This window comes from Polypterus senegalus, chromosome 10 (genome assembly GCF_016835505.1).
Source record: "Polypterus senegalus isolate Bchr_013 chromosome 10, ASM1683550v1, whole genome shotgun sequence".
In the NCBI taxonomy this organism is placed as follows: Eukaryota; Metazoa; Chordata; class Cladistia; order Polypteriformes; family Polypteridae; genus Polypterus; species Polypterus senegalus.
The window spans coordinates 25,678,066-25,693,551 of NC_053163.1; the positions used below are offsets into that span (position 1 = coordinate 25,678,066).

The following is a 15,486-nucleotide window of genomic DNA, read 5'->3' on the forward strand; positions in this document are numbered from 1 at the left end:
TAAGCTTCTTATAAACATAATGACTTAATAAGGTTCTTATAGCCATAATGAATTGCAAATTATAACTGGTAATAAGGTTCTTATAACTATAACAAATTGCAAATAATAACCAGTAAAAAGGTTCTTCTAGCCATAAGGATTTACAAATAATAATCGGTAATAAGGTTCATATAACCATAATGAATTAGAAATAATAACCGGTAATAAGGTTCTTATATCCACACTGAATTGCAAATTATAACTAGTAATAAGGTTCTTATAACCATAACAAATTGCAAATAATAACCGGTAAAAAGGTTCTTCTAACCATAATGAATTAGAAATAATAACTAGTAATAAGCTTCTTATAACCATAATGAATTACAAATAATAACTGGTAATAAGGTTCTTATAACCATAATGAATTACAAATAATAATTGGTAATAAGGTTTCTTATATCCATAATGAATTAGAAATAATAACCAGTAATAAGGTTCTTATAACTATAATGAATTACAAATAATAATTGGTAATAAGGATCTTATAACCATAATGAGTTACAAATAATAATCGGTAGTAAGGTTCTTATAAGTAGCAACATTAATATGTAACATGGAGAGCAGAGTGTCTCAGTTCAGACCATTGAGGTTCTGCAGTGACTATATTTTATTTTTTTACCGAAAGTATTACTTTAATCAGAGGCTGGTTTGTGATTTTAGGTGAGACTATGGAGGACAGGCAACATGGGAAAAAACGTCTTCTAGCTATCACCAGAAGCCTTAGCATATGCACTTCAGAACAGCTAATCCACTTGAAGCTGAGCATGTTTGGGCACCGCCAGTACTTGCATGGGAAACCATCTGGAAAAGCTTGGGCTTCTGCTGAAAGAGGTGTTAGTGTGGCCAGCAGGGGACGCTTATAAGGATCCCAATGCCCCATTGCAGTAATGGAGCATACTGTGCTGCACAATTTGGTGCCAACCTTCGGAGGAGGTGGAGGTCCTGACTTGCTGTGGTCATACAAGATACCTGGGCATCTTTCATAAAAAGAATATCTTTTTTCCTATGTCTTTGCTAAATTGTCCATTATGGCCTCATCCACTCTGGCCCCCTAATCATCTCTATTTCTAATTGGCTAACTATCTCTCTAAGCCATTCACCACCTAATAGCAAATGTATAGGGAGCATTCTGGTGCAAGAATAGCTGCTGCTGGATCATCCTGATGGATGTTGCACATGGGTGGTAGTTAAGGGGGCGGTACAGAGTGTCTAGAAAGTGCTAAATTAAAGCAATGTTGTCTTCTTCTTAATAGCTTATAGCTCCAGGGTAGGAGAATGTAAACTGATTTGCAACTTTAAGAAGACAGAAAACTGCAATCCCTGAAACAGGCCTTCATGAAAGTTCACCAGCATGTTAATTAGTCTGTAAAAATGTTACGGCATAAGAATTAGCTCTCCCATTACCACCCATGGTGCAAAATTAAAAAAATGAAATTAACTGAAAATCATGAGGGGCCATCAAGGTTTAGCTGTTTGTGAGGTACATTTCATAGTCTGTGTATAATATTTTTAAATTTATATGTATATTTTTGCCTGGTTTAGGAATTCATATTGTAAATAGTAAATCTGAAGTTAGTTTCACATCTTAAAAATAAACAGTTGATTTTTGTTATGATTCTATTTTTTTATTTACTAAGAAGCCATCTTGGATTAGGTCATGTGACTGCATTCATCATGTCAATGACACCAATGGATGTGACATATAAATAAGGTGACCTGAACACTTGTCCATGTTCCTTGGTGGATACTTCAACAACTTTGAACTTCTCAGTGATGGTTAGTAGGGCTTTTTGTTAACAACCTTTTGATTTTGAACTACAGCTTTGTCTTGTCCTTTTGCTTACCAATTTGCCTAATTCAGTTTGACTTTCCATTTTTCACCCTCCCAGTTGAGGGAATCTGGAACAAATTACCAAGAAGTGTAGTTGAAACAGAAACCTTGGCAGCCTTTAAGAAGCATCTAGATGAGATGTTGGGGCAGCTTAGTTATTAGATGAATAAATGAACCTGATGGAGGGAATGTTTTCCTCTCACTTGTCTGTCTGACCCCATTTGTTAGCTTCAAAGTCATCTTCTGGCTCATTTTAACTCACAATAATCCTCCAACACCTTGCAAGTGGTCTGTAATCCTATGTAGCCGATAAAAGGATGTTGTACTCCTTCAAACTAGTTCCTCCAAAGCAAATTCAACTGCTAATAACTCCCTGTTATACCATCACAATTATTTCTTCTGCATCAATAGCTCCAAAGATAATTTTGGACATTGATAGAGGATGTGCATATTGGACATAATATTCCACCTACATGAAGTGAATGCTTCCACCTCAGCTATAAAAGGAAGTATTGTTTCCAAATGGCATAAAAACAAGCAGAAGTAAATACAGTAAACCCTCGTTTATCACGGTTAATCCGTTCCAGACTCTACCGGGATAAATGAATTTCCGCGAAGTAGGATTCATTATTGATAAATCGAATATTTTCACAGTTAGAGCATAGAAAACCTGTTTACGACCTTCTAAATAAGTTTTTTAACATTATTAGAGCCCTCAAGACATGAAATAACACCCTTTAGTCAACAGTTTAAACTGTGCTCCATGACAAGACAGAGATGACAGTTCCGTCTCACAATTAAAAGAATGCAAACATATCTTCTTCTTCAAAGGAGTGCACGTCAGGAGCAGAGAATGTCAGAGAGAGAGAGAGAAAAGCAAACAATCAAAAATCAATGTTTGGGCTTTTAAGTATGCGAAGCACCGCCGGACAAAGCAGCTGCAAGGAAGAGAGCAATGTGAAGGTAGTCTTTCAGCATTTTTCAGAGGAGTGTCCGTATCCTCTAGACCAGTGTGTGAACAGCCCCTCTGCTCACAACCCCCTCCATAAGGAGCAGAGAATGTCAGAGAGAGTGAGAGAGACAGAGAAAAGCAAACAATCAAAAAATCAATACATGCTGTTCGGGCTTTCAAGTATGTGAAGCACCACGTGGGAAGCATATCGTATATCATTGAGGAGTTCTATTTAATACGTAATACGTGCTCTGGGTAGCTTCTCAGTCATCTACCAATAGCGTCCCTTGTATGAAATCAACTGGGCAAACCAACTTGTGGGTGGAAGCATGTACCATAAATTAAAAGACCAATTGTCCACAGAAATCTGTGAACCAGCGAAAAATCTGTGATATATATTTAGATATGCTTACATTTAAAAACCACGATGGAGTGAAGCCGCGAAAGACGAAGCGTGATATAGCAAGGGATCAATGTAAACCAGAAAATATTTTTCCTTCATTTTAAGCAAGGGGAGGGATTACAGTCACAACCACACTTAAGTTCTTGATAAACTAGCAGTAATAGTGAACCTTAATAGGTTTTGCATTTGTGTTGTGGTGGAATTTTCAGTGACTAGGAACAGCAGACCATTTATGAAGTTCACATTTTTCAAATTCTTTAAAAAGCTGTGAGGCTTTAACTATCAAAACCGCCTCCTTCACATGAGCAATATGGGTACTCAGGGCTGGCGACAAATACTAAAATGTTGTCAATTTAAACGACACCAAATTACTGTACTTAGGACGTCTCTCAAAATGTCACTAATGAATAACTGAAAAGCTGGGGGTGAACTGGGCAAACCAAAGGGCATCGCAAAGTACAAACACTGCCCAGTTTGCCCCACATAAGCATATGAAATAAACTGTAGGTATTCCTGAAGTATAATGGTAAATATAATAGCCTGATTAATAATAAAGTAATTAAAGGTATAGAGGTTTTTATTTTTAACTATATATATATATATATATATATATATATTTTTGATTTGTAATGAACAGGCAGAATTAGTGCGGATCATTAAGCTTTATGTAGTATTTTGTATTACTTCTGATTTAAAATTGTTAATTGGACTTGTGTAATCGGACTTCATTATGTTCATTACATCAAAGCCCTAAGTCAGACAATAACCACAGCTGTTTTTTTCTCCCAGTATTCTGCTCTAATTATTGACCATCTACTCACTTTTCTTCTTCCTGTTCGAAATCTTCAATTTCAGCAATGACGTTTGCAATTTCCTTTTTCAGCTTCTGCAAAATATTAAGTAGAAAAGCACATATGAACAGATGTTGAAGTAAAAAAATATTTAAGAATCCGAAGAAAAGACTGAATATCTGCAAAAAGATATCATGAGGGTTTACAAGTAGGATGTTACAAAAGTAACTATTTAACAAAAGAAGAGTTTAATGTGTGTTTTAGCTGTAATGTTTTTCCCAGTTCGTTATGCTTAGATTAGTTAAAGAAGAATGGCCTCTTCCACATAATATTCTGGTTATGATTTTCTCATGGGATAGCTCTGTTTCATGTTTCGCAAGTGACGAGATTAGTCAACACCTTTCTTCAGCAAGGCCGATATGTTTCTTTTAGTATGGTCTTCCTCACTGAGCCAGGTCCAGTTTTACTCCATTGTGATTGATACAGTCTTTTTAAAACTAAGATGGGAAGGGAAATAAAATGCCAATAACACAGAAAGCGGCCATTTGTAAATGCTTCTTTACCCAATTTAATTGAAAATGGTACAAATCTGAGATATGTAAAAGTTTGATTAATTGGACTCGTTTATTTTAGTATATATACACTGTGGCCCAGCCCCGGCCGGGACGCCCAGGAGGACGTGAGGAGGGCTTGTGCCTCCTCCAGACCGCGAGGGGGCGTCCGTCCTGGTTTTGTTGGGGCCACGGGTTGAGGGCATGGAAGCCCTTCCCTGTAGGGGCCCGTGGTCACCGCCAGGCGGCGCCCCAATGCCGGTTTATCCCGTGCGGTTGCCGGTTGGGGCTGGAGCCCGGCCGGGACGCCTTGGAGGACCGGAGGAGGGCGAGTGCCTCCTCCAGACGGAGTGGGGGCGTCCGTCCTGGTTAGGCAAGGGGCCTCGGGTACAGGGCTTTGAAGCCCAGCCCTGTAGGGACCCGTGGCCACCGCCAGGCGGCGCCCGGTGCCTAATTATCCGGAGCCGGCACTTCCGCCACACCAGGAAGTGCCGGGGGGAAGACTTTGTGTGGCACCCGGAGAGCTGCCAGGAAGACAGCCGACACTTCCGCCACGCTTGGGCGTGGCTAGAGGCAGAAGCACCTGGGGCTCATCCGGGGCATTATTTAAGGGGCCGCCTCCTCCAGTGATTGGTGGAAGTCGGGAGGAAGAAGGACTGAGCTGGAGAGTGAGGACAGGAGGCGGCCAGGAAGGCACAAGAGACTGTGGGCCCTGGACTTTGGGGGAATCGGTGCAAGAAGGCACTGGGGTTGCGTGAGTGCACTGAACTGTAAATATTAGTGTAAATAAAAGTGTGTGGAGCAAAGTATGCTGTCCGTCTGTCTGTGCCGGGGCCAGCCTTCACAATGGCGCCCAACGTGGGGCCAACCCCCTGCTAAAAGGGGGGGACCCCGTCTTTATAAATATTTTGTGAACGGCCCGCAGCAGCGACCCACACACTGGCCGCGGGAGCGTTGCCCCAGAAACCGCCCGACAGCGGAATGGCTTTCCCCGGTGCGGAGGAGGACCCGACATCGCCGAGCGCAGCGGGCTCAAAGTCGCGCTGTCGGGACGGACAGCCAGGCCGTTGCCATGGAAGGCCACGCCGAGGCATGACGGGATTCGGGAGGTGAGTGCCCTGCCCTGCAATCATCGGCCCTTCGGGGTCGGACTTACCTTTGTTTCGACAGGGAGGGACGAACGGATCCGTCCGTGGCGAGGCACGCCGGCCACGGGCTGCCGGCAGCGCGGCGACGGAGGCAGCGAAGAGGGCTGCGGAGTCGGAGCCGCTGCGGCTCAAGGAATCGCCGCAACCACAACGCTGGCGAAGAGGCACGCCTCCGCACTCGGAGCAGGGGAGACAAGATGGCGCGGGCGGTGGTCCCGCCCGCTGACAGGCACGGATTGGCCGGTGTGTCTTGCGTGCCGCCGATGATTGGATAGAGGCGGGCCCAAGGAATGCCAGTCTCGTGCCAAACCGAGACCCGATTGGGCCAGAGGGAGTGGCCCAGAGGAGGCAGGCGCCGCGTGGAGCTGATGGACAGGTAAGCCCACCGACGCCTGTCTCTCTCTCCACCAGCGGCTCGGCGTGGCCGGAGGAGTCCCTTCGCCCGCCAAGCCGCCTTTAGAGGAACTGCTACGTGTTCTCGCCGCCAGTGTGAGCAGCTGATGGAGATGGCGGTCGCGCCGAGAAAGCCACCGACTGAGACGGAGGATCGGGCGCGCGCTGGAACCGGAGGCAGGCAGAACACGGCGGACTGGTGAGTGTTGCCGTTCCCGTAGAGCAAGGGGGTTCGCGAACATGGCGTGACCGACACGGGACGACCGCCTCAGTAGGCAACCTCCCAACAGCGGATGCGGCGGTGCAGACAGCTAGCGAGGCGAGGAGCTCAACACGCAAGGGCTGGTAGGATCGGGCGGCTGAGTGCCCTGGGTCCTAGCGCCCTGCGCTCAAGCCTGCAGCTGTCTCCTGTCGCTCTGCCTGGACGCAGACGGGCTGGATTTGAGCTTTGCTGTGCTCAGACCCAGACCGCCAGCGTCAAGAAAAGAAGGAGGAACCGAAGGGTGAAGGCCGGTTCCTCCGATAGGAGAGGACGCGGCGCTGGGTGCGCGTCCGAGAAGGGCCGCCCTCTGGATGGGCAGAGGAGATCCCCTGGGCGGCTGGACGAGCTGCCTGCGAGCGGTGCCGAGGCCGGCGAACGGACGGGCATGGAACCTGCGGCGGAGGACTTCAGCAGGCAAGTTGGGGCTGTCGGAGGGGGCAGGAGCACGGTCGATACGGAGACCGACGGGCGCCGGGATGAGTGTCCTGGCTGTGCTTCTGGCCCTCTTTTCCTTTATTTTACAGGCCCAAGCCCCCGAGCGCTGAGGCCGACGCCGACAGGGACCTGCCCTCCTGAACGGGCCGCTCCGGAGTGCTCCACGCGGGAGGACTACGTGACCCGCTGGGGAACAGCGGCGAGAGCGGCGCAGACCACAGGGGGACGTTTGCGCCGGCGAGGGTGCCGAAGACAGATGTCCCAGGGTGCGGTGTTGGACCCTGGGGACATAGTAGGACCCTCGCTGGGGACGTGCTGCCTTTCGGTTGTGCCGTTCGACCCACGTGTCCTCGCTAGCGGTGAGGCCCAGGAGGACGTGAGGAGGGCTTGTGCCTCCTCCAGACCGCGAGGGGGCGTCCGTCCTGGTTTTGTTGGGGGCCACGGGTTGAGGGCATGGAAGCCCTTCCCTGTAGGGGCCCGTGGTCACCGCCAGGCGGCGCCCAATGCCGGGTTTATCCCGCGGCGGTTGCCGGTTGGGGCTGGAGCCCGCCGGGACGCTTGGAGGACCGGAGGAGGGCGAGTGCCTCCTCCAGACGGAGTGGGGCGTCCGTCCTGGTTAGGCAAGGCCTCGGGTACAGGGCTTTGAAGCCCAGCCCTGTAGGGACCCGTGGCCACCGCCAGGCGGCGCCCCGGTGCCTAATTATCCCGGGAGCCCGGCACTTCCGCCACACCAGGAAGTGCCGGGGGGAAGACTTTGTGTGGCACCCGGAGAGCTGCCAGGAAGACAGCCGACACTTCCGCCACGCTTGGGCGTGGCTAGAGGCAGAAGCACCTGGGGCTCATCCGGGGCATTATTTAAGGGGCGCCTCCCTCCAGTGATTGGTGGAAGTCGGGAGGAAGAAGGACTGAGCTGGAGAGTGAGGACAGGAGGCGGCCAGGAAGGCACAAGAGACTGTGGGCCCTGGACTTTGGGGGAATCGGTGCAAGAAGGCACTGGGGTTGCGTGAGTGCACTGAACTGTAAATATTAGTGTAAATAAAAGTGTGTGGAGCAAAGTATGCTGTCCGTCTGTCTGTGCCGGGGCCAGCCTTCACAACACTTGTTCTAAATGTTCCAAAAAAGTTGTGTTTACCATTCTGTTTCTATTTAATACTGGACACTAATTGTAATATTGAAAGTGGAATTTTTTTGTCCCTCCATTCTTTCTTGATATTGGGCTTCAGCTGCTCAACAGCCCTGAGTCTCCATTGGCATAGTCTGCTCTTCATAATGTGCTATGCATTTTCAATGGGGGACAGGAAGGACTGCAGGCACTCTCTACAGTTTTATTATACTCTGAACATACTGTAGCTTGGCGTTTTCATGTTGAAATTAGCAAGGACGTTCCTGAACAGTACATTGTCTAGATCGCGGGTGTCGAACTCCAGTCCTGTAGGGCCGCAGTTGGCTGCAGGTTTTCATTCTAACCATCTTCTTCATTAGTGACCAGTTTTTGCAGCTAATTAACTTCTTTTGCCTTTGTTTTAATTAACATGTCTCAGGCCCCTTAGTTGTCTCTTCTTCCTTAATTAGCAGCCAAACCATAATGAGACACAAAACAAGCCACCAATATCTGAAAATAAAGAAAGGTGATAGTCTTGGTGAGGCTGATCCCTCAGGTCACCAAAACATTCTGATGGTGTTCTTAGAAAAAAACAGAAAAATGAACAGTTTTGGAAATGTCTGATGTGACAGAATGAGAGCAGCATCAAGCCATGGTACAAAATAACGGGTTTAATTAACAGCAAGAATCGACTTCTCACTAAGAGATTGGTTGGAGTTTGAAATCTCAGTTTATCTGGTCATCCTGTTGGCTCGTTCACATCTCATTTCTGCTTGGCTGTCATTTAATGAAGAAAAGAATACATTCAGAGAACTGAATCCTTAAAAACAAATGAAGGTAAAAGGAGTTAATTAGCAGTAAAACTGGTCGCTGATTAGGAAAAGGCTTAGAATGAGAATCTGCAGCCACTTCAGCCCTTAGGGCCCGGAGTTCAACACCCCTGGTCTAGACAGCAATATACAATTTGTTACTCCAATATGCGTATTAACACTTCAATAGTGTGTTACAGATGTGCACATTTCACATGCCAGATATACTAACAAACACACACATACCATGACAGAACTTGGTGTTTGACCATGACACTGGCTCATCCCGATTGTTACCTTTTCCTCTTTGGCCCTGAGAACACTGAGCACGTTTTCTCCACAAACAAGTTGAAAGGCGGATCTGCCAGATAACATCACACAGTTCTACTTTGCATCAAACCTTCTCAATTGAGCTTTCACCCAAAGAAGATGGCAATGTTTCTGGATGGTGATGATGTATGGCTTTAGCATTGAGTAGTATCATTTTATGCTGAATTTGTGGATGCCGTGATAAACTGTGTTTACCGATAGCTTTCCAAACTACTCAAACCAACGTGGTTACAATCATTACAGAAGAATGTTGTTTTACGCAGTGCCATTGAAGGGCTTGAAGATAATGGGCATTCAATACTGGTTTTCAATCTTGCTCTTTACCCACAACAATTTCCTTGCAGGCCCTGAACAAAAGTTATAGATGGTAGATATTGAAATTCCTAAATTTGTTGCACTTGGACATTGAGAAATGTTTCTAAATAGTTGAACTATTAGGTCAAGCAGTGTGGCACAGAGTGACGAGTGTCAGCCCATCCTTGCTTGCTCGTTTTGAGGATGCTCCTCTTATATCCAATCTTGATAGCCCCACCCATCACCTAATCACCTATGTACCTGTGAGCAATGCCAAATAGTTTTGTTTTGGCCTCGTTATATTGGGAAATAGTCACTTGTCCCGACTTTTCAAAATTGGAATTAGCATATGTGTATACATTTTATGTTTAGGAGATAAAACATTAAATATTTTGTCTTTTTTAAAGTTTTCAGTCCAATAGGGGTAAAAGATCATTTACAAATCATTGCTGCTGGTTTTTATTTGTGTTAAAGTGAGAAGCGAACCTCACTGCATTTGCTTCACCTTGAGCTCTGGAAAAATTTGAATTGTTCAAGAACATTGCTAAATTCTGTGAAACACATTAAAGTCAAAATAAAATAGCTAGTTTTGTGCAGATTGTAATGGGGAAATGGTGTTTAAAGCATCCGTGATGGCCAGAGAAACATCTGCCAACTATACTGGGCCAAGTATTGAGGCCAGACCTATAAGTCAGTAGTGCTAACCACTGTGCCCATTGTCACACACATGCACATGGGAGACGGACCAGTTATGAGAAATTATGCCTGGCCCTGATGACATCACTTCTGGTTACGGTCTCAGTAACATCACTTCCAGTTTCCGGCCCTACTGATGACGTCACTTCTGGTCCCGGCCTCAATGACACCATTTCTGTTTCTGCCCTCAGTGATGACTTTACTTCCAGCCCCCGGGCCCAATGGTACCACTTCTGGTTATGGCCCCAGTGATGACATCAATTCCTTCGCACTTCCTTAGAGCCGTCATCTTTGTGCCAGCAATTCAGTTCAATTGTGGACTTGAACCTGTACAAATCTGTACCTTACAATTATCCATTGCAGCCAGGAACAATATACGGGTAGCTGCCCCACGCCTTTTTTGTTTGGCTCTTTGACGTGCTTATGAAACTACCTAAGATCAAATTTAAATAGAACAGTACAGTTTCCTGCAGACGGTGGCAAACAGGAAGCATGAATTCACAAAGACTTGCCTCCCGCAGATTCAACAGCAGGTACTTCTCTGTCTCAACGTATAGTTTGTTTTTTTCGCTGATGGCTTTTCTCACTCGCTGGTGCTATGTGGGGAGTTCAATAATTTATCTACTTCAGTTTTCAAAAAATGTGTTTTATTTTTCAATATAGTCCCCTGGAAGCTCCATACACTTCATCCACTTTTCCTGCAATGACTTTAACCCCTTTGAAAAAAAAATTTTCTGTTTGAACTGCAAACCAGGACGTCACAGCTGCCTTGACATCTTCATCACCTGAAAACTGAGGTCCATGGAGAGATTTCTTCGAACCTCATAACTGGAAATAATCTGAGGGAGCCAGGTCAGGACTGAAGGGTGGATGGTTCAACTGTTGGAACCCACATTCTTGGATGTGATTGACATGACATGTGAACCAGCACATTGTCGTGAAGAAGCTTACTTGATTTGTTCGAGGACTCTACTGATCTCCTGTCTCTTGGAATATTAGACTCGTACTGTGCCACAACTGTGCATGAGTAACCTTGAGACATGTCACAGTATGTTTCAACATGCTTGCTACTTTCTTTCATACTCAGGTAGATAAATTATTGAACACCCCTCGTGCTACCAAATAAGTGCAACACTAAAGCACAAGGATTCTTAACTCCTTTGTGATTGCATCAACTGCATAGCACTCTGGGCAATATTAAAGAGGTAGGCTCACATATGTGTTTCACATACAAGACCATAGGAAAAGGCTTTACATCTGAAACACAAATACATCACCGAATTTCCAGCTTCCTTTGCATGTTTTGTGCTTAAATGTATTCACAAGGCTTCCACCGATGTTTAGTGTTGCTGCCATCAAATTCAAAATGAGCTAATACAGTGGAACCTCAAGATACAAGTTTAATTCGTTGCAGCACTGAGCTTGTATAGCGAATTTCTCGTATCTAGAAAAAACTTCCTCATTGAAAATAATGGAAATCCAGTTAATCCGTTCCGCACCCCAAAAAATATCAACATAAAAATCAATTTTCCTAACAAATAACACTGATAAATAATATATACAAGTGGAACCTCGGTTTGTGAGTAACTTGGTTTACGAGTGTTTTGCAAGACGAGCTAAATTTTTAAATTAATTTTGACTTGATAAAACGAGCAATGTCTTGCAATACGAGTAGTATGGATACACTTTGTCTGCTGAGTGTCATGTGAGCATAACTGAGCTGATGGTTCTTCTCTCTCGTGCATGTCTCTCTCTCCTTATCTCTCTCGCTTGTGCATGCGTCTCTCTCTCTCCTCTTGAGGGTAGAGAAAAGCCAAGCAAAACGACACCTTTTATTGGCTAACTAAAAAGATTACAATATGCAAGCTTTCGAGGCAACTCAGGCCCCTTCTTCAGGCAAGATGTAATCAAAGCTTGCATATTGTAATCTTTTTAGTTAGGAAATAAAAGGTGTCATTTTGCTTGGCTTTTATCTACATTCATAATGGCTAACACGGTACAACACCTTAGTACTCCTCTTGAAGGCAATCGTCTCCTATTCTCCGTCTGCATGATATTTTTGGATATGCTTATACAGCAAACTGCTACAGCGAAACAATGAAATCACAAGCGCACAAACGCGTAGATCCTCACGCTACGGGAGAACAAGGAACACTGAGTGAGCTGACGGGCTGGCAGAGTCAGCTTGGGTGAATCCCCGAGGTCGAGGCGGATCGGGAAACGTGTCACGCATAACCACAGCCTGGTTCGTGGCTCGTTACGCGAGCCAATGCGCCGTATTTAGATCCGAATTTTTCGCTCATACTTTCCTCGTATCTTGAATTTCTTGTATACAGAGCTGTTCGTATCTCAAGGTTCCACTGTAGTTTAAATTAAATAGTTAAATGTGTCACTTTCAGCATTTGATATGCTTTCTATGTTCTGTTGTGAATAAAACTTGGGATTATGAGATTTGCAAATCACTGCATTCTGTTTTTATTTACATCTTACAAAGCGTCCCAACTTTTTTGGTATTGGGGTTGTAAATGGAGGGCTGTCCTATCGAGCATTCAGCTCTGTGATTCCCCTATAGCCTTGCAGAGCATCATGGGGTGGTGGGAAAAAAAATAATTTAAGTGGACTGCACAGCAAATTTACAAGAAAAAAAGTATTTGAATAAGGCCACTGGCAAGAAGAGCATATCTGGTAAGAAAAACACTTTGGCAAATCTCACTAGTCCCAACTTTTTGGGAAATGGGTTTTTAAATCTTGAAAGTGAGGTGAGGTGAGCAACAGTGCAGCATTTGTGAAACTTCCACTTTAGCTGAATTGGCTTTGGATGTTATGTGTCAGTGAAATAGTGTGCTAAAGTTTGCAGCTCTAAGCCATATACAGTATTCCATGTTATAGAAAAAGTTTATAATGTCTACCTGCCTGCAGGTAAGTGATATTACTGTCCTCTTCTGACGCTCTAGTAGCAAAGCTTCTTCAAGTCCATACATCAAAAATTAGCCAAATATGTAGAGGGTTGTGAAAAAAATGTAAAGAATCATTTGAGTTCTTCTGAAAAACAGACTGCTTTGGTTTCCAGGAAAGCTCAGTCTTCTGGGATCAATGCATTTATTTCATGGAGATAGAAACTACAATTGTGATACCCCCTAATTACGCCTGATTTTGTTCTACTTCAACTACTCAGCTACGGGATGAAGATTGCAGTGATCGGCTAAAAATAGCAACGCAGTGACTTCATTTCTCTTGCACACTGCTGGTTTCGGAACTGAAACAAGAAGAACAAGAATGTGGTACAAGGCAACACATGATTCAAAGTAATTCATTTTAGTCAATGGAGCATATTGATTAAATTCTATGCTTATTGGAGCAGCTAGTTAAGTCAATTCCCTGTCAAGGTTTCAAGAAGATTTAGCATTTTCTAGCGGCATCTTCATACCATTAGCCTGAGATCTGTTTCCTGTTGTGAACCAACAATAGCCCAGAACATTTCTGCAAAGAATATACTCATATTTATCTTCATATACTGTAAAGAACATCCATCTTTTTTCTTAAGGTGCTTCTCTAAGGCAGCATCACAGGGCAGCTGGAAAGTATCCCAGCAATCATCAGGCATCAGTCCATATCAGGGTGAAAACACACGTAAGGTAATTTAGCTCATCACAAAAGGTATAGGAATAACCCGAATATAATATAATACATTTTTGTTTTATATAAATCAATGAACCAACCAGAGTAAAATGTATGCATTGATTGACACAGTATGTAAATTCAACAGTTTATAAAATGAACCTCTATATTCTTTGTTTTCTCTGACCATGCTATAATGGACTGCTTTTGAAGAATACTCCGTCTAAGGCATTTTGGCGAGGAGTAATTATAAGATACAATGAACAGTTTTTCTCCTGCCTGATTACTGAATTGTCCTGTAAAGGGGTTGTTTCTTTCTTTAATAAAATTTTTAATTTCTACCACACGGAGCACCATGCTTTTTTGCTCCAGTCAATAGCAGCTTTCTTCTGTTCGCAGCGCATTTTGCTCACAGAGTTTTGCTGATACAATCAATTCAGCTTTAAGACAATGGAGGATACTGAGGTTTGTCATCAATTGTTGACCTCCCGATCTTTTCAGCTGCATATCAAGCAAACCCAACTTTTTACCCCTGTGTGTTGCTACCAAGAGTTCAAGTCTTATAAAGGTCTACTGATTTTTGTAAAGTTACAGTGTTTTGATATAGAGAGTGTCACACACGTGCGCATGGGAGGCAGCTAAAGGGCTTGAATGAGAGTGATTCTGAATCAGACCAGGATGTTGCAGAGTGCACTGATTCTTTTTTTGCAGACTGTTCACAGGAAATTCCGCCTGGCCCTGTTGACGTCACTTCTGGGTCCGAACCAATGGATGAAGACCTTTCCGGTTCTGGCCCCTTTGATGTCATTTCCGGGCCTATGGTTGAAGTCCCTTCCGATCCCGGCCTCTTTGACGTCACTTCCTATACTGACCTTTAAAAGCCTCCAGCTTTCCCCTATCCCCTCAGTTCTGTTTTGGACTCTGGTTTGTGCACATCTGTGCTATCACTTGTTTGCAATTTTGCAGCCAGGAAAACAATATGCGGGTGGCTGTTCCAAACCTTGCTATGGCTCTTGTTCGAGTTTGTGACAAGAGGCATATTAATGCCAAATGACTATCTGAGCAGAAGAGAACACAAATATACTTGTAGCTGATGATTCACTTCACAGTCCAATTTATGAAAGCATGTTGACTCACTAGGTGAAGCTCCAAAAGCATAACTGATGGCATTGTGTGTAAATAAACAGCCTATACATTTAGACAATAAGCTATCATTGACCACAAGCGATGCACTTTAATTGGTCCCCAAATGAGAAGTGCTGTTGGATCCCTTTGCGAGAAAGTCTCCTAATAAATTTGAAACCCAAATTAACAGTATGCATAACTTAAGCCATGCACTGTGCAAATTTGCAAGTCATATTTTATAATTAAATTACGCATGCAGTGGTTTACGGGTCGCTCGCATGCGTCAAACCACATAAGAAAGTGGGTTGACTCCAAACAAACCTGACACTCTTCCAACCTGGCTAGGTGCTTTCCAAATACATGGAGTTACATATTTTTTTGAAAATGGTGAATTACAAACTGGGTCATAGTGCAACTGAGGAAGCACACCGAGGGGAGCAAATACTTAGGCACAGAGAGGTGTTATTTTGTTTGTTTCAATATGATGTTTCCATTCTGCATTAACTAAGGCTACATTCACACTGCAGGTTAATTCCAATTTTTCCCCACTCATTTATGACACACTTTTCAATATTATTACAGAAGTGTAAACAGCATAAAAATAAAAATGGTATCATAATGTTTTAGGTCATACTTAAACTACTTTTATATGTGGTACCAAATCCATTGCAGATGTATGTGACATTAATAAAACCTGCACTGGTATG

General features: G+C 44.1%; 1 protein-coding gene across 1 annotated transcript in view; it reads right to left on the reverse strand.

Moving 5' to 3' along the window:
* LOC120536969 (cytohesin-2-like) overlaps positions 1-15,486 on the reverse strand; it is a 185,815-nt gene that overhangs the window by 79,350 nt on the left and 90,979 nt on the right. The window contains exon 4 of the mRNA XM_039765550.1: positions 4,047-4,111. Within this exon, the coding sequence (XP_039621484.1) occupies positions 4,047-4,111 (65 nt within the window). The remainder of the gene's footprint in view (positions 1-4,046; positions 4,112-15,486) is intronic.